We start from the raw sequence: 18,360 nt of genomic DNA, 5'->3' as shown, positions 1-18,360 counted from the left end.
GCATGGGTGTGGCGTCATGGCGGCTCTGTGTGTGCAGCTGTGAGTACTGTGCTGTGTTAGTGTTGTTCCTGTCCCTATTTCGTTTCCCTCTGTGTCCCCGTTCGTGTTTGTGGAGTTTTTTCCCTGTTTCCCTTCCTGCTGAGACGAGAGAGAGAAGGAGAGCGCGCACGGTAGGTGCTTTGTGGGTTTTCCTTGAAACCTTCGGGTTTCTGGGCCTACTTTTTCATCTGCCTTGTTTTCATAGGCCTGCCGTTTATCGGTGGTTTAGCTTCTTCCTTATACTCTTCCTTTCCCTTATACTTAATTTGACCCCACTTGCTGGTTGCTTGTGACGGTTTTCCTTTGTTAAACTTAAACTTCTCTTCTTTTGCTTTAAGCTATGGCAAACGGACGTTTGCACAATAGTGTGTACGAGTCACTCACTCGGAAAAATGGAGTGACAATTACTCCACCTGATGGAGTTAGTGTTGAGAACGTGGTGATGGCTCTGGGAGAGCTCGTAGGAATCGAGAATGTTCTCGCCGCTTCGAAAATGAGCCAACGTGTCGTGGTTTTCTTGTCGGAGGAGCGACACGTGGCTCAGGCGGTCGAAACCGGTCTATCCGTTCCGCCGGACGTCTTCGTTAACGTTAGTTATCTCAATACGATGGCGGTAAAATTAACACTGTCCAACATCCCGCCCTTCTTCTCGAGTGAGGAGATTGTAGCTGCATTAAGCGTTTTTGGCACAGTTGTGTCACGAATCTCCATGATTCCACTTCGTCTCCGCTCTGACGCTTCGGTTCGCCACATCATGTCGTTCCGACGTCATTGCTATATCATTCTAAAAAAACAACGCTCAATCGCTCAATGCAGTTATGACTTTAAAAAATAAAAACCGCAATTACCAGATTTATATCGCAACGGAGACCACAACTTGTTTTATCTGTGGTGAATCGGGACATTTAAAAAGCGATTGCCCCAAGAATATATTAAGTGGAATATCTCGTGTGGTCGAACCCATTGAGACGAATAGTGGTATATCTAGAGTTGGGCACGTTGGTGACGCTTCAAACTCGAACAATCTGCCTGGGCCGTCGAGAGTGGAGGTAAATCCCCCCCTGACAGATGACGAAAGCTTCACCGTTGTTCCTTCAAAAAGGAAACATAAATTAAAGCATCTAAATGATAACAATAGTCAAGATGTGACGGCGAGCTGTGCAAAAAAGATGGCGCCGGCTGCCGAGAATAATGACTCGTGTTTGGAAGCAACAATAGATGCTCTTTTTAAAACGAAAAATCGATTTGATGAAATTGCTCCAGAGGATGATGTCTTTTTTGTCGGTGCTGTTGGTGAACATGAGCAGGAGATTGGTTTTGTGCAGCAGGGAGCACACGTGACCACTCCCATAGTCACAGGCACCTTGGATATTAACACCGAATCCACTGTAACCCCCCTCCCTGAAAAGACCAACGGTGAAATGTGTACCGTTTCTAAGTCACCAATAACTCCAAACCTGGTTGAATCAGGGTGTAAAGCTTCAACTAGTGAAACACCAGGTTTATCTCAAGCGGAATATAACGTTCCTTCCATTAGTATTCTTCCTCCTCCACGTCCTCTTCACCCTCCCACTCCTCCTCCTCCTCCCCCTCCCACTTCTAATCTTCTTCCTCTTCCGACCCCTCCTCCTCCTCCCACTCCACCTCCCCCTACTCCACCTCCCCCTACTCCACCTCCCCTACTCCACCTCCCCTACTCCACCTCCCCCTACTCCACCTCCCCCTACGCTACCTCCCCCCACTCCTCCTCCCTCACTCTTCCTTCCCCGACTCCTTCTCCCCCTTTGGAAGTGGAATGTGAGGCTTCCCTTATTAAACCATCAGCTCCATCTTTGGAGCATAACGATAATGTAATGGACACCGATCGGTACTCGGATTATGATTCGGACGGGGACTCATCACTTGCTTCTTGTGGCAGTGCTGAAGTATGGAATGACCCAGTTTCCCAAGATTCGGAGAGTGTTACCAGTGTTCCACCTGCCGATATCATAAAGTTTCTTCATGACACCTTTCGCAAGAAACATGTTAAAATTAAAAACTTTTTCCCTGACTTATCCGGCTTTATAATCTCTGCGAAGCTTTTGCTCCTCAAAGCCAGACAGCTTGGTGTGACGGAATCACAAGTGTATCGACTCCGGAAATGCATCCTCAGAGCAAAGAATGAGCTGCAGACACAGAGAGACTAAGTTTTTGACACACCCTAACTCTATGTTAGCCTATGGCCTTCTCTATAGCGAGTTTAAATATTAATGGGGGACGCTCCTCCATCCGTAAAGCAGAAGTTAAACAGTTTGTTGAGACCAATCACATTGATGTTTTGCTTTTGCAAGAAACTAGATGTAGCTCCTCTTGTGCAAGTGAATGGCAAAAGATAATGAGGGGAAAATGGTTTTTAGTAGTCTGGAACACCCAAGGGCTGGGGTGGCTGTTTATTTACAACCTTCCTTTTGCAGTCCCAGTGTTATTTTTAATGAGATTATCAAAGGGTATTTCATTTCACTCATCTTCACACACAATGGCTTTAAACACACCGTACTGAATGTCTACGCACCTAGCGATAGCACGGAGAGACTCGCCTTTTACACACACTTAGAAACGTCTCTTGTACACATTGATTTTGATGGACTTGTCTGCTTGGGTGGAGATTTTAACTGCACGATGGACCCCACCATTGATCGTAATGGAGAGGAGCCGCACCCAGCAAGCGCAGCGCCTTTGTTGAGAGCCTTGTCCAAGTTTTCCCTGGTTGATGTGTGAAGAATCCGCAATCTTTCTCTCCCACAATACACGTGGAGTCGGTGTTCAAAAGGCCACGTATCACTTGCAAGATTGGACCGTTTCTACATCAACAGTACCTTTTTAAATGTTGTGAGCAATATGAACATTATTCCGAGCGGCTTCTCAGACCATCACATGGTCGCACTTCGTATTCACCAACCAGTTCGGAATCGTGGTGCTGCCTACTGGACCTTCAACGCAAGCCTTTTGGATGACCAACTGTTTGTCGATGCCTTTGATGTGTTCTGGAGAGCCTTGCTCCAACGTAAAACTTCCTTCCCCTGCCTTGGAAAATGGTGGGACAACGTCAAAGTGCAAATAAGATCCTTTTGCCAACAATATGGAGCCTACCACACCAAATATGACTCTGCCCTTCAATCCTTGCTTGCCAAAGAAATATTATATTTGCAGACCAACCTCTTGGCCTCAAATCATGAAAGAACCAACCTCTTGCTGGCGAAGAAAAAAGCTCTTCTTGCTGGACTTTGTGCAAAGCAAGCCAGAGGAGCGCTGATTCGTCTCCGACTGGAGAATTTGTGTTACCTGGACACCTCCTCTAAGTTCTTTTTTGGACTGGAAGCTCAAACAAAGAGAAGTCAGCAGATAACTTCAGTAAGGACAAAGGAAGGAAGGATAACACACAATCAAAAAGATGTCAGAGCCTCACTCAGACACTACTTTACTGAACTTTATCATGCTCCAAAAATCGATAACAAAATGGTAACAGTGCTGACTTCTTCCTTACCTACCTTGTCAAAATCTGCAGTTCTTCAAATGGACAAGGAAGTAACTTTGGAGGAACTCCAAGCTGCTCTTCAAACTCTACCCTCGGGTAAGGCCTCCGGCCTGGATGGAATTCCTGCGGAATTTTATAAAACCTTTTGGGACCTCCTCGGACCAGAACGACTTGAGGTTATAATCGACGGTCGACGATCAGGCTCACTGCCATTAAGCTGCCGGAGGGCTGTCCTCGCCCTTATCCCCAAAAAAGGAGACCTTCAGCAACCACACAACTGGCGTCCCATCTCATTACTCTGTGCAGACTACAAAATATTTTCCAAGGCCCTTGCCAACCGTCTTAAAGCCATAATCGAGGAGATCGTACACCCAGATCAGTCTTACTGTGTCCCGAAGAGGACAATTCATGACAGTATCTTCATTGTGCGTGATATAATTGACATCTGTTCTCTTGAGCAAAGAAATGTCGGGTTGGTGTTCTTAGATCACGAAAAGGCCTTTGATACCATTGATCATTTTTATCTTTTCTCTGTTTTACGGGGGTTTGGTTTTGGGGAAAATTTTATCTCTCATGTGCAGTTACTGTATAACAACACTTTTAGTCTCTTAAAGGTTAACAACATTTAATGTCCCCCTTTCCCGGTTAATAGAGGCATTCGTCAAGGGTGCCCTCTTTCTGGCCTCCTGTACTCTCTTGCGATCGAGCCTTTACTCGTTCGGTTGCGTGCACGTCTTCTTGGTTTCCTTCCTCAACCAATGGTGAACCCGTTTAAAGTGATTGCTTATGCAGATGATCTTTGTGCAATCGTTCGCTCGAATGAGGATGTCTCAGCCTTGGTCCGTTGCATTCATGAATTTGGTTTGGCAAGTTCCACAAAAGTGAACTGGGGAAAAAGCAGAGCTCTCCATCTTGGTCCACAAAATGGCGCCATTCCTCCGACTCTTCCCGAGAAACTTAAATGGGAAAGGGATGGAATTCTTTACCTAGGCGTCTTTCTTGGAACTGAGAACTTCATTTTAAAAAACTGGGAATCTCTAATAATTAAAACTGAGAGACGTTTACGAAAGTGGAAGGGCTTACTTTGTCAACTCTCCTATCGGGGCCGAACCCTTGTTATCAACAACCTTGCAGCATCAATGCTTTGGCACGTTTTTATAGCACTGCAGCCCCCAGATTTGTTTCTTAAAAATTACAATCAATTCTTATTGACTTCCTTTGGGGAGGAAAGCATTGGCTCCAACCTGGTGTGTTAAACCTGCCTGTTGCTGAAGGAGGACAGGGGCTGATTGCTATTACCAGCAAGGTGATGGCTTTTCGCCTCCTTTCGCTTCGCAGACTGCTGTACACGGACGTCTCGTGGAAGGCCTTGGCTCACTGCCTGCTTCGGCAGGCGGGGAAACTCGGCTACGATCAGCAACTGTTCCTTATTGACACCAAGAAAGTTGATATAGCATCAGTCCCCCTGTTTTATAGAAGCATGCTGAAGGCATGGCAGGCAGTCACTGTTCGCCGAAATAACAATGACTACTCCCTGGAAATGTTTTTAAATGAGCCTATCTTTTTAAACCCCATTTTTGAAGGGGTCTGCAGCAATTATATTCTTGTGCAGAAGTTTATTGATGCTGGATGTACGAAGGTAAAAGATCTCAGAACTCCTTCTCCTTATAAGTGGAAGCCAGCTGCTGACGTCGCTGTGGCCACTGGAGTGAGGTCCATTCGAATTATTGGGAGAATCTTTTCTGTGATTCTGCGCTTTTTCAAGCAAACCAATCTGAAATGGATTCCACAGGTGGAAGCTAACCTTTCTTTATCCCAACATCCCTTTCCAGAGCTTTTGCTTCATTTTCAAGGTTTCACCTCCTTTAAATTGATGGAAAAAGCTTCTGATACGCTTTGTGTGTTAAAACCCTTGTTCCCGATAGACCTGCGGAACCACAAGCACATTGGGGGAGAATGCTTCAGACCACTCATTCTACTTCGATCAACTGGCATGTTATGTACAAGGCACCCACTGCCAAGCGCTCCGGAGATTTGCAGTGGCGACTGGCACATTACATTTTACCATCCAATGTTTTATCTCATCGTATATCTCCCGATAACACAGAATTGTGTCCCTTCTGCGGTGCCACAGAAACTGTTTTTCACATTTTTATTGATTGCTCAAGGTTGGCACCCCTTTTTACAGTCTTATCACGTGCTATCCGGGGACTCGGCCTAACTTTTACTTGTTGTGGTTTTGTTTACGGTTTTAGCATCTTCCACCAGCGTAAATACGAGTGCCTGTTAGCAAATTATTTGTCCTCTGAAGCGAAGCTTGCTATATACATGTCAAGGAAACGCAAAATTCAAGATGTTTGTGATTCTGTTTCCGATGTTGTTTATCTCTTTAAAACCTTGGTCACAGCACGCGTGCACCTTGAAATTAATTCCAGTGATTGTACACTGTTCTCACAACAGTGGTGTGTGAACACATCCTTATGTAAACTTGTTGATGGTGTACTTACATTGAAGTTTTAATTTACCTTGTTTCTTTGTTGGGCAATGCTCAGGCATTTGCTTGTACTGGTATAACTTCTCTTGTCACTTCATGATCCCAAACAATCAAGAGGCCAAAAGTCTCTCTCTCTTCTCTCTCTCTCTCTCTCTCTCTCTCTCTCTCTCTCTCTCTCTGTCTCTCTGTCTCTCTGTCTCTCTGTCTCTCTGTCTCTCTGTCTCTCTGTCTCTCTGTCTCTCTGTCTCTCTGTCTCTCTGTCTCTCTGTCTCTCTGTCTCTCTGTCTCTCTGTCTCTCTGTCTCTCTGTCTCTGTCTCTCTCTTGATCTCTCTATGTCCCTCTCTCTGTCTCTCTCTGTCTCTCTCTATCTCTCTATGTCCCTCTCTCTGTCTCTCTCTCTGTCTCTCTCTCTGTCTCTCTCTCTGTCTCTCTCTCTGTCCCTCTCTCTGTCTCTCTCTCTATGTGTCTCTCTCTCTCTATCTCTCTGTCTCTGTCTCTGTCTCTCTCTCTCTCTCTCTCTCTCTCTCTCTCTCTCTCTCTCTCTCTCTCTCTCTCTCTCTCTCTCTCTCTCTCTCTCTCTCTCTCTCTCTGTCTGTCTCTCTGTCATCCTGTCTCTCCTCCTTCACCCCTCTCTACCAGCACATCCTGTTTTACAACTCACACTGTGCAGCTCAGGCATGCTGAAATGCCGATCATTTCCTCATTCTAAACGAAAGCAATGCCAGACTTAATTTCCAGCCCTTTATACCTCACTTCAAAAATATGAAGGGTTGAATGTAAGAGGAAAGAATTGCATACCTTTTGTTTTCTTTGGTAATTTTGATCACAAAGTTTTGTTCTTTAGAGAGGAGAGAGACTTCCTTGTGATCAAACAAACTTTAAAACATAAAACAAACTGAAACACTCGCGTTACAGTGTTGCCTTACCTTGTCTCTGCCTTTGTGATTGCAATCTTATTGCTTGCAAATCACTGGCACAATGTTTCAGTCATGAGTGGGAATGTTGATCGATTTCTTTGCTGATGTGTTTACTCAAAAGACAGCATCTTGTACTTCACAAAGTTATTACATGTCTCTCTATGAGTGACAAGAAGGACACAAACACCACACAAACAAGTCTTGGTGAGCAATCTCTGATTGCTCTTTCTGATTTTGGTTCCGACCACAACATTGTCTACTATTGGCGCAATCAGCTTGGAACTGGGTGGTTTCTGATTTACACACTTTCATAACAATGTACACTTGCAACACTTACATTTGGTTTCAGCAATGAGAAATGAGCAATGGCTGGATCACCTTCTTCCCCGAATCCGATGATGATGATGATGATGGTGGTGGTAGTGATGATGATGATGATGATGATGATGATGATGATGATTGATGATGATGACTCAACACTGAAATAAGTCTCAAACTTGAAGAGTCCTCGGTCGAGCACATACCTCCATGCCGTAATGCCTGATCCACGAGAACATATGTGGCCCAATACATTTTAGAGCTATCATACTATACATCATTTTTGGCGCTATCTATCAACGGTGAAGAATCACTAAAAACATTATAGTAGTCTGATCCAGGTTCGGATCTTCACCAAAATCGAATCAATTCTTCCGTGTCACACACCCAACCTGCCCACCAAGTTTCACCCGAATCTGTCCACAACTTTTTGAGATATCCTGCACACAAACAAACAGACAAACAGAGTCCAGAAAGGGGTGAAAATATAACCTCCTTTACCTTCGATGGTGGAAGTAACAAGGAAAATCACAAACACGAAGGAACCACAAACCGAAATAACAAATTCTTCTCCAAAAATATCTTCACCCTGAGGCTTGAAGACGAGGCTCTGAAACAAACACGAACGTGTATATTGATACGGAAAGGTATTGAAGTTTGAAACGTCCCCAACAAATGAGTGAATCAGCTTCGTGGAAATTGACTTCCCTATGGCGTGGGTAATCCCCCAAACAAGCCAAGGCAAAGGCGGTTTATACACCCATAAGTTCGGAATTCCACCACAACTATATATCGAGCCGCTCTCAAAACGTCAAGCCCAACGGCAGCCTCACACACGAACTCCTTTGGAGCCACACGGACACTACTGCTCTCCTCCGGCACCAGCTTTGTCTCAACTTCCATACTGTTCGGTACGTAGCCGATATGTATAACAAGTTGGGTCACCCGATTAAGATCGAGTTGTTTAGACTTTAGTGAAATATTCAGATTGTTGTTAGCTCACATTGTAAAGTCGCAAGCAAACTCATAAACAAGTGTTTATACATGTAGAGTAGTTCTGTATCGTTTGAAGACTCTCGGCCATCCCATAATGTCAGACGTTTTTGATGTTTGGGGGATGACGGTTGTGTGTATTCATTTAATGTTTTCTTTGAATGTCGGTTGGCAGGATGGCCTAGAGGTATGCACATACGTTTCTAAGCTGTCGAGCCTGGGTTCGAATCCCGTCCCAGCTGTAAACTATCATACCGATGTTTCACAGTCAGGGTGATTCATCGATGTGTATGTCATGCCTCGCCTCGGATGAACCTCAAACTGGTTGTCCCATCTGCTGGCATGGCAGTAGTTGGATGTTAATGATCCCACAGTGTCCTTCGTGAAGAGTAGACAAAATATTGCTGGCACCCTTAACAAATTCCGTATATCCTACCCCACCTAACCTAGAGAGGGCATGACATCAGCGGTACTGCACACCTTCAGCTGAAGATATCACCCCACAGCCTTGTGTTGCATATAAAAGAAGAAATGAGAATATATTGGAGGAGGCATTGATTAGGGATCGCATGAGGAACCATTGAGAAAAGTTTGATTCGATAGAAAGATAGCCAGCATGGTTTTATGAAAGTGAAATGATATTACTGATTGGGCAGGTAATACACCTTCATTTGATAAGGTACCAGATGCTGTTAATTAAGGTTTGTGTTTGCACAATCATGGTGAAGTGGCAAACTGGATTGAGAACTCGTGTGAGGATATGAATAAAGGAACATTTTTAAATGGGAGGAAATCAGACGAGGAAGTTGTAAGTAATGGAAAACTTCAGGAATCATTCATAATCAATTTTTGGATAGTGGGATGAAGAACAGACTTTCACGATTCAAAGATGAAATCATTCTTGGAGGGAAGAGAGATAACAAAGAGGGGTTGGGGGGGGGGGGGGTAATGGCATGATCATGTTCAAGAAATCCTTCCACACTCATTACATTGCCAAATTATTTGCAGATGTATAATTCAATGTTTGAAAATGTAAAATATTGGACAGATACAGAAACAACAGAACTGTCAGAAATAGAAATGAAACATAATGCAAGGGTTAGTTTTGGAGCGTGTTACACAACATGAACACGATCTCGGGGTGAAGTATATAGTCTTCGCCGCAGTACGAGGCAGCAATGTGAAAAGAAATAGGATGATGGGTTGTAATCGCAGGGAGCACAATTCATGGGTCAAAAGAGTTGATGTTATTGTAAAGCAGGAGATTGTGAGGCCTGATCTCGATTATCGTGTCCGTTTTGGTAACCTTATTTGAAGGAGGACATACTGTAGCTGCTGTTAAAGATGCTCAGTGTAGAGCTACTGCATGAATTTCACGGTGATATAAACCTCGACCTGAAAAACTCTGAGAATGTGAGTTAAATAGTCTTCTCTGGAAGGACATGTTTAAAATGAAATTAGATAGGTACCAAGAAGGATAGGTATCAAGAAGTACGGGGATTGAGTGATACGGAGAAGACAGGTAGAAATGCAAGAGAGAATGGGTTTACTGTGGACATTGTGTGCTTTCTCTACGTTGAGAGAGTTGTTAAACATCATTGTCTTTTGTGACGAGTACAAAAATACCAATGGCAAGAAACTGTTCGTGAATCAGATTACTGAATCATGTAAAATGAGTGAAATAAGAAAATTAAGCCAATAAAGGTAAACTAACAAGACTAAATTAATTAAATGATCTCACTTGAGCGAAAACAAAACTTGATTAATAAGGCATATTATCAGCGTCAGTGCTGTTGGAATCCAGCTGAGTTCTACTTACCTCCACCACCGAAGGTGCTACAAAAGTTTGAGGGAGTTGTAAGGCCTAAGTCACATTTGCCACGGCGTCCGTGGGGTCTACAAAATCTTTGGCCACGAGCAATTATAGGGCGGCCGCAGTATTTCCACGGTCACACAATGGAGCAGTCACATATGTTTTTATTTTTTCGGGGAGCCGCACGGGGTATTTATAAATTGTGGAGACCGAAAACGTAGGGGTGCTGTACGGTCTTTGATTTGATGTCGCACGGTGACCTTAAGGGGGCCCTGCGGCGGCCATATAATTTTCAAGGCAGACGCAAGGTGCCCGCAAGGCGACGGCAGGCGGCCCGAAGGCGAACGTGCGGCCCCACGGACGGTAACGAGTGGGTTCATTTTTTTTTAACCAGTTTTTTTTTTACAACTTCACGAATTGCTACGGCGAACGTAGAAATGAAAAAAGTTATAACCCCGCGTTATAATTCCACGGCGACGCTGACGGCCTGTAAAAGATAGCCAAACGGCGTAGGGCCACCCTGAGGCCACCTCAGAAACTCTGCGGCCGCCGCGCGTTTCTGTCAATTCAGAGGGCGTACGGCCGCCGTATCCTCGCCGTAGAGCAAATGTGACTTAGGCCTTAGTGACAACACAGACACTGCACAGATAAACTGTATTATGTACTCACAGGGGTGCACGGTGTTGCTGGTCAACGCTGGGTCCGTCTAAGCACCCCTTTCCCTCCCTCATCCCACCCTATCTCCCCTTCCTCATCCCACCACTCCCCTGCATCCTCCTACTCCACCCTCCCCTCCATCCGGACCCCCACCCCTCCCTGCCCCTCTCTCCAGACTCCCACCCCTTATCCTCCTCCCTTATTAGTGGAGGTTGGCTTTGGGGATTCCCACTCTGGGGACGTGTCAATGCAAAAATGCAAGTTATCTCCAGAGCTGACTTGTAATACCCTCAACCATCACCACCGGGTGGCGATACATGATGCACATTTACATGGATAATTTTTGTTGACCTTCCCCCTGCGACGGCAGATACACCCATGTTCAACACGAGGTCGAACTTGGTCCATGTGCCTAGTTTGGTGGCAATTGGCTGAGTAGTTTTGGCGTGATTGTGGTTACACACAAAAATAAAATGACATTTTTTTATCCTCACTATAATGCACATACCAGTGTTTGTGTGTTTGTTTGTGGGTTTGTTTGTCGTGCTACTCCTTCTACATTTCTGGGCCAATTACATCCAGACTTGCTGCAGAAGATCAGCATGACTTAAATTAATGTATAGGGGTGTTTTTATCTTTGCCGGTGATCTGGGGAGGGGTGGGGGTGCAAATTCTCAAAGCTGACAATTTCTGCCTTATCCGCTTTAACATTCAGGTCATACCTTTTTCTGCTGGCTGGACCTCCCCCTCTAGAGCCTTCACAATGCAGACCATCTGACTTGGCTACTCCACAACACGCCAACGCTTTCTTAAAAAGTTGATCCTGGTTGCGCACTCGGCAGTGTTGTTGACAGTTGCTGGGGTTTGTAGTTCTATATCGACCCAAAATTATGGATCAGTTTGAGTGACCAGGAATTTCTCTGAAGCCAAGCTTGTCCACACCCATGTTGTAGGTTGCAATATGCAATCCCATCTTCTCAATCCAATCCTCGATGGTTTTTCATTTATATTGCTGTATGTTGCGCCCAAATTGGATCACCCTGTGCTGTTGCTCAAAACCTGTGGTTCAGGGCAGGACATATCCAAACACTGGTCATAAGGCTATCCGAGACAACATTTCGGATGGACCTTTTGGCTTCCTTTTGTGTTGAGAATTCCATCTGTAAAACATGAGTTACCAATCTGTTCACATCGAGGGAGTAGCAGTCCTGTACTTGCACTTTTTGTCGTAGATATGCCACTGATAACCAGGAAAAAGATCCCGTTGTCATACCTGTGCTGTATCACGTGATTGGGTTTTCGTATATCATGACTCGCCCGCTAGGGGTGGCAGTGATGTACATCCGGATGTACGTACATCCACTGATGTACGCGGTGTCGCGAGCGCCCCGGGACGCACGCACGACCTTCAGTGCGGGTCGGGGCCAGACGTCGCCGCGCAGCCGCACGAGCGGCGAGGTGACCCCGCGGACGTGTTTGGGATGCGGAGGTCGACACCTGCGCCGTGTGTTCCCGTTTAAAAGCACCGTGTGTTTACGTTGTCACAAGGGGGGTCAGCTGAAGCGTGTGTGCTGAGGGGCGTTGGCCACCATTAAGGTCATGGACGGCGATGTGCGAGGCGACCCGGGGCGAAGCCGGCAGCCAATGATGAGCCTGTTTTCAATTGGCCCTGCGGCGGCGCGCCCGATGACGGTGGAAATCGAAGTGAACAAAACGCCGATCACGTTTCAGGTTGATACGGGAGCGGCGGTGTCGATCATCGGTGAACAGACCGCGCGTAGACTCAACGACCTGAAGCTTATCAGGTCCGACCTGACAATGTTCACGTAACCCGCGAGAAGATAACGCCAGTCGGGATGGCAGACGTGTCTGTGCGGTACCAAGGCCAGGTCGCCACGCTTCCGTTGTACGTCGTGCGGGGGAGGGGTCTGTCTCTCCTAGACCGGGAATGGCTGACCCGCATCAGGCTAGACTGGGCCGCCGTTCACCTTGTGCAACCCGTGCCGAGCCGATGGGAGGATCAGTTGGAGGAGATTCTTCAAAGCCATCAAGGTTTGTTTTGCGACGACCTTGGGAAACTCAAGGACGTGCAAGCAAAGCTCTTCCTGAAGGAGGGGGTGGTTCCTCGTTTTTGTAAACCACGACCGGTGCCGTATGCTCTGCGGGACAAGGTCAAGGGTGAACTGGATAGGCTGGAGGCCTGTGGGGTGATCGAACGGGTGTCGTACTCAGATTGGGCCACCCCGGTCGTCACGGTGCTGAAACGGAATGGAGACATCCGATTGTGCGGGGACTTCAAGTCCACGGTGAACCCGGGACTCAGCATGGAGCAATATCCACAACCGTCAATCGATGAAATATATGCACGATTGGCGAGGAGTCAATACTTCATGAAGCTTGATCTGCGTGATATTTTCACCTGGCAATGGATCCCGGGAGTAGGGACCTTTTGACAATGAACACGTGTCAAGGACTCTATTGAGATACCCGACTCTGTTTTGGGATTGCTTCGGCCCCGGCTTTGTGGCAGAAAGCCATGGATCAGGTTTGCATTGGCCTGCCCGCTCAAACCTACCTGGACGATGTGCTCATTGCGGGGAAAACGGCGGATGAGCATCTTGCGAACATTGCCCAGGTGCTGACGAAGCTAGAAGCGTGCAGCCTGCGCTTGAACAGAGAAAAGTGCGCGTTCTTCAAGCAGCGATTGGAATACCTCGGGCACAACATCACGCTGGAGGGGCTGTTGAAAGGCCCTCAGAAGGTGGAGGCGATTCAGCACATGCCACCGCCTCGCGACAAGACGCAGCTGCGCTCCTTCATTGGTATGGCCCAGTATTACCAAAGGTTCGTGTGCGGCTCAGCTCACAGCTTGCGCCGTTAATGTAGTTGCTCAGGAAGGACGAGCGCTGGGCTTGGGGGCCTGCACACCAGGCATCGTTCGACCGCGTCAAGCGGCTGCTCACAGAGGATACGGTCCTCGTGCACTACGAGCCTGCACGTCCGCTCTTATTGGTATGCGACAGCTCTGCATATGGCATCGGGGCAGTGCTCTCCCACAGGATGGACGATGGTTCTGAGCGGCCTGTTTGTTTTGCATCCCGGACCCTGTCCGCAGCAGAGCGGGAATATGCCCAGATCGAGCACGAGGCTCTCAGCCTTGTCTGGGGTGTGCGGAGGTTTCATCAATACCTGCTGGGGTGGCATTTCACTTTGCAGACGGATCACAAACCACTTCAATTCATCCTGAGACCCGAACGCGGGGTACCGGTGGTAGCGGCCGCGCGAATACAGCGGTAGTGTCTGTTTCTTGCTGCTTACAATTACGATATTCAGTTCCGGAGCACCGAGAAGCATGCTTACTGTGACGGGCTCTCGCGCTTGCCTTGCGCGGAGGGTCCAGCTGCGTCTGAATCGGCCGACCGGGTTGATGTGTTCGCGCTGGGCCAGTTCCAAAGCGGGCCCATCACGGCGAAACAGGACACGGTGGAATCGGTTCATGATCCATTGCTCGCCCGTGTCGTCCAGGCGATTTCTATGGGGAATTGCAGCGATCTACCTTCAACACCGGGATTTCAGCCTTTCACATCACGCGCATCGAAGCTGTCGTTGGTCCAAAGGTGCGTTATGTGGGCAATGAGGGCGGTGATTCCACCGAAGTTCAGGCAGCAGTGTTTGGAAGAAATGCATGTCAGTCACCTTGGCATCGTGAAGACCAAGAGTCTTGCTCGTAGCCTGTTGTGGTGGCCGGGGTTAGACAAAGAAATTGAGCAGTTGGTTAAGTTTTGCACCACGTGTCAAACAGATGCTGATAACCCACGTCGAGCCTCGGAACTATAGATGACCCCAGACAGGGCCTGGCAGAGGGTCCATGTGGATTTTGCGGGGCCAGTTTATGGCAAAATGTTTTTGATTGTGATCGATGCATTCTCTAAATGGCCGGAGGTTGTAGTAATGCAGCATACATCAGCAAACGTTACAGTAGAAAAACTGCAGACGATCTTTGCTAATAAAGGATTACCCGAGGTTCTGGTCTCTGATAAAGGTCCGCAGTTCATCGCAGGTGTATTTGATGAGTTTATGCGTCAAAATGGTATTCGACATCGAAGGTCCGCACCGTATCATCCTGCGACTAATGGGCAGGCGGATTCGTTTGTTAAAATGTTGAAAGGGGCTTTGCGCAGGGAGGTGTTGCACCTGTGCAGACGGTAGTCGATGTCTTTTTGCTCCAATACAGGAACGCAATTCATCCTGTCACCGGCGATTCTCCTGCCATTCGTCTCTACGGATGGGCATTGCGGTCCAGACTAGATTTGCTGCGACCTGGAGGGTCGGTGAGTGGGGCGGTGTCGCGCCCGACGCTGCTGCGCGGTTTTGATGTGGGACAGCGGGTAATGGTGCGCGATTATTTCCACGGTTCCAAATGGGTGTCGCCTGTGGTCTCTGTGGTACTGGGGCCGGCGAATTGCATGGTGCGGACTGATGGTGGGGAGGTGTGGAAGTGGCACGTGGACCAAATGCATGATCGCTGTTCAGCGTCACCCCTCCCCCCCGTGCTGAGCGATGTGGGACCCCCACCTGTGATGTCGCCGTGGCCAGACGTTGTATCACCAGGGCCGGACGTGCCGACGCCCGCGGGGTGTTCTCCTGATTCAGTCCTGCCCGAGGACGATGAGCCAGCTTGTCGGCCGGGGGCGGTTGTTGTTGCAGATGGGACAAGTCCGGCGAGGGTTTCACCTCGACCGAGCCGGGAGGCATCTGAGCCTGGGCCGTCTGGCGTCACTGCCTGTCCGAGGCGGGTCAGGAGACGGCCGCGGTACTTGGAGGATTTTGAATGTTCATTGGTTTCGGGTGGTCATGTTATGATTGTCATTTCATCATTTGAATTGTCATTTTACAAGGGGAGGAGTGTGCTGTATCACGTGATTGGGTTTTCGTATATCATGACTCGCCCGCTAGGGGTGGCAGTGATGTACATCCGGACGCGCAATAAAGCGGAGTTACTGCTACGCTCTCACTCTCCATGTTCAGCTGCGCCTCGGACATCACAATACCTCCCGTTGTTTTAGTAATTTTGTTGCATGGAGTTAAAGAGCAAGCCCTTATTTAGATACAACTAAAATTGCCGCCAGTCTACCGGTCAGCCATTTTTGATCAGATCACAAAATGAAGTGAGGGGCACGTTTGTGCCATCATGTGCTGTGCTTGTTCAAAGTTTGAACAAAATCGGACCATGCATGTCTGATAAATGGTTGGGGACACATTTAAGGAACAAAATGGCCACCAGTCGCCCATCTTGGATCTGATATCGAAAAGAAATGACATGCTTATGTAAGCCATCACTCGTTGTCTGATTATCTGTGTTCCAAGTTTGAACAAGATCGGCAAATGCATGTCCGAGAAATGGTTGAGGACGTGTACCACATCGGGTTTTCTAGAACTAAAATGGCCGCCCATCGGCCATATTGGATCTGATGTCGAAAACAAATGAGGTGCATATGTATACCATCATGTGTTGTCTTTTTGTCAAGTACGGATAAAATCAGTCGATACATTGACGAGATTATGGATGCCTACGCACACACGGACACGAAAATCGAGACCAAATCCATAAGCCCCTGTTTCAGACAAAGTCCAACGGGAGCGAATAATAATGAGTTCCATGACTCATAACTTCAACATAGGAGGAGAACATTAGGCCCATCAATCCTGTACAATGGTTGCTTCCTTTGGTTGTTTGGCCATGCTCTATCTTTTTTATATGCTGAGCATCAAGTAATGAAAGAGCATATACTGTTTTAATTGTTGGTGTGACCTAGCCAGGATCAGGTTTGAACCTCTGACATCCCAGTCCCATCATGGGCACTCCAACCAGTATCTCATCGAGTCTCGTATAATTCCTTCAAATGATGTTGATCTTTAGATTCAGCAGCCACTGCGAGAGGCAGTACATGTGAAATTTGATTCGGTATTTTGACTCCCAGTTTAATCATTACTGAGACATTGCTCTGTAGCTTATTGATCAGCACAAAGATTATTTGTAAAAAGTGAGACAGTATAAGGTGTTTGTTTTATGTTTTCAATTATTATTTAACCACAAGGAAGTCCCTCTCCTCTCTAAACAACAAACCTTTGAGATCAAAATCCACCAAAAGAAAACAGAAGTTGTGTAATTATTCTTCTCTTACATTCAACGATTAAAATAGAAAGTGTGTCACAAAGGGCTCGAATTGCAGCTCGAGAACTGCTTTGGAATGAGGAACAAGGAAGTAATCGGCGTTTTGTTTTTTTAAATTGGTGTTTTTTGAAACAGTGTGGATTCTGTTTTTCTGCTTCTAAGCTTCCTATGCAAACACGAACTTCAACCACTCGTTTTCAACTCATTCAGTCCAGCAGTTCAGGAGTGAAACAGTGTGATAGTGTGAGGTCGAAGGGTCGGACTAATGTCTCCTATCAAGCTGAGTGGTCTTTTCCCCCTTGTGAATGGCGATATTGGAACTGACACTGCATTCAATTAACAGTTTAAAACTGTCTTCATTTAACCAGTTGTGATTACCAAAGGATCGCCCCATAAATAAACGGAATTTGGTGGTTGGTCCAGGCATGCTCGAAGACAAAAGGCAGGAAGACGTCCCTTGCAAATGAATGGTTTTGTTAAGATCAATGAATATGGGGAGAAGAGAGACATCAATGTTAATAACGAATATATCTGGTGGTTGACCGACAAATGAGTAGGAAAGCATACACACACTTATCTTACAAATAAACTATACCCTGCGAAGATGGTGACAATATGAAATTCAAAGGGAAACCATAAGCCTGGTGTTGGCTTCGTGATTAGGGTGGCTGTCTTGGGATCTTAGGGTCCTGAGCTCAAGCCATGTTGGCCACTGAGTGGGGTTGACAGCCTGTCATCATTCAAAGGTCGCTGAAATGAGTACCAGTGTACTGGTATAGGGGCACAGCATCAGCAGCACAGTCGCTCCCCAACAAAATGATGGCTACCCAGGAGCCAAGCTGCCATACGCAAGAAGAAGAAAGGACAGGAAACCCAAGTGAGGACTTGAAGCAGGCATGAGGTAGTCTCTGCGTCCACCACAACCCATACAGGTGAGTGTGGCACACGGATGGAGGCGAAAAGATGGCAATGAGGAAGAGCAAGATTTGGCCGATCTCCTCAAGCTGGTCCTTATCGGGGAGCAATGAAACAGAGAGAGAAAGCGATAGATATATCAATCTCTCTTAAAAGAAGAGATCAGTCACCTTGTGGAGGTATTTTCAAACAGCATTCCTGAAGTGGCACATTGTGGGGAAATGCTCACCATTGCAGTGGAAACAAAAATTATTCGTGGCATCTGAGCAATCCATCTGTGTTGTACTTGATTGATGGATGAGCATCCTGACGAGCTCGAATGTGCAGTGAGCAATATCCACGGTGTTTCTGCCATTGCACTTCATCATGATAGTAGCCCTGCCCTTTGCAATGTCAAAAATCAAATTCTGTTCAGCAAGTGGCTTCCGTCTAATTTGATATTGCCAAACTCCCATGACGAGGAAGTCCCTCATCATGTCATCGATCATCACACCAAACTGACAATGCTGAACAGACTCTTACTT

General features: G+C 46.9%; 1 protein-coding gene across 1 annotated transcript in view; it reads left to right on the top strand.

The window, feature by feature from the left end:
- LOC147024698 (sodium channel regulatory subunit beta-2-like) overlaps nt 1-18,360 on the top strand; it is a 29,179-nt gene continuing 10,819 nt past the window's right edge. Inside the window, exon 1 of the mRNA XM_085884856.1 lies at nt 1-39. Coding sequence (XP_085740982.1) covers nt 17-39 — 23 coding nt within the window. The 5' untranslated portion in view covers nt 1-16. The remainder of the gene's footprint in view (nt 40-18,360) is intronic.

The sequence above is a fragment of the Eptatretus burgeri genome, chromosome 6, assembly GCF_056783735.1.
Source record: "Eptatretus burgeri isolate ZD-2024b chromosome 6, Ebu_testis_v1, whole genome shotgun sequence".
In the NCBI taxonomy this organism is placed as follows: Eukaryota; Metazoa; Chordata; class Myxini; order Myxiniformes; family Myxinidae; genus Eptatretus; species Eptatretus burgeri.
The sequence above is the reverse complement of the archived record's forward strand: the minus strand, read 5'-3'. Positions and strand labels throughout refer to the sequence as shown.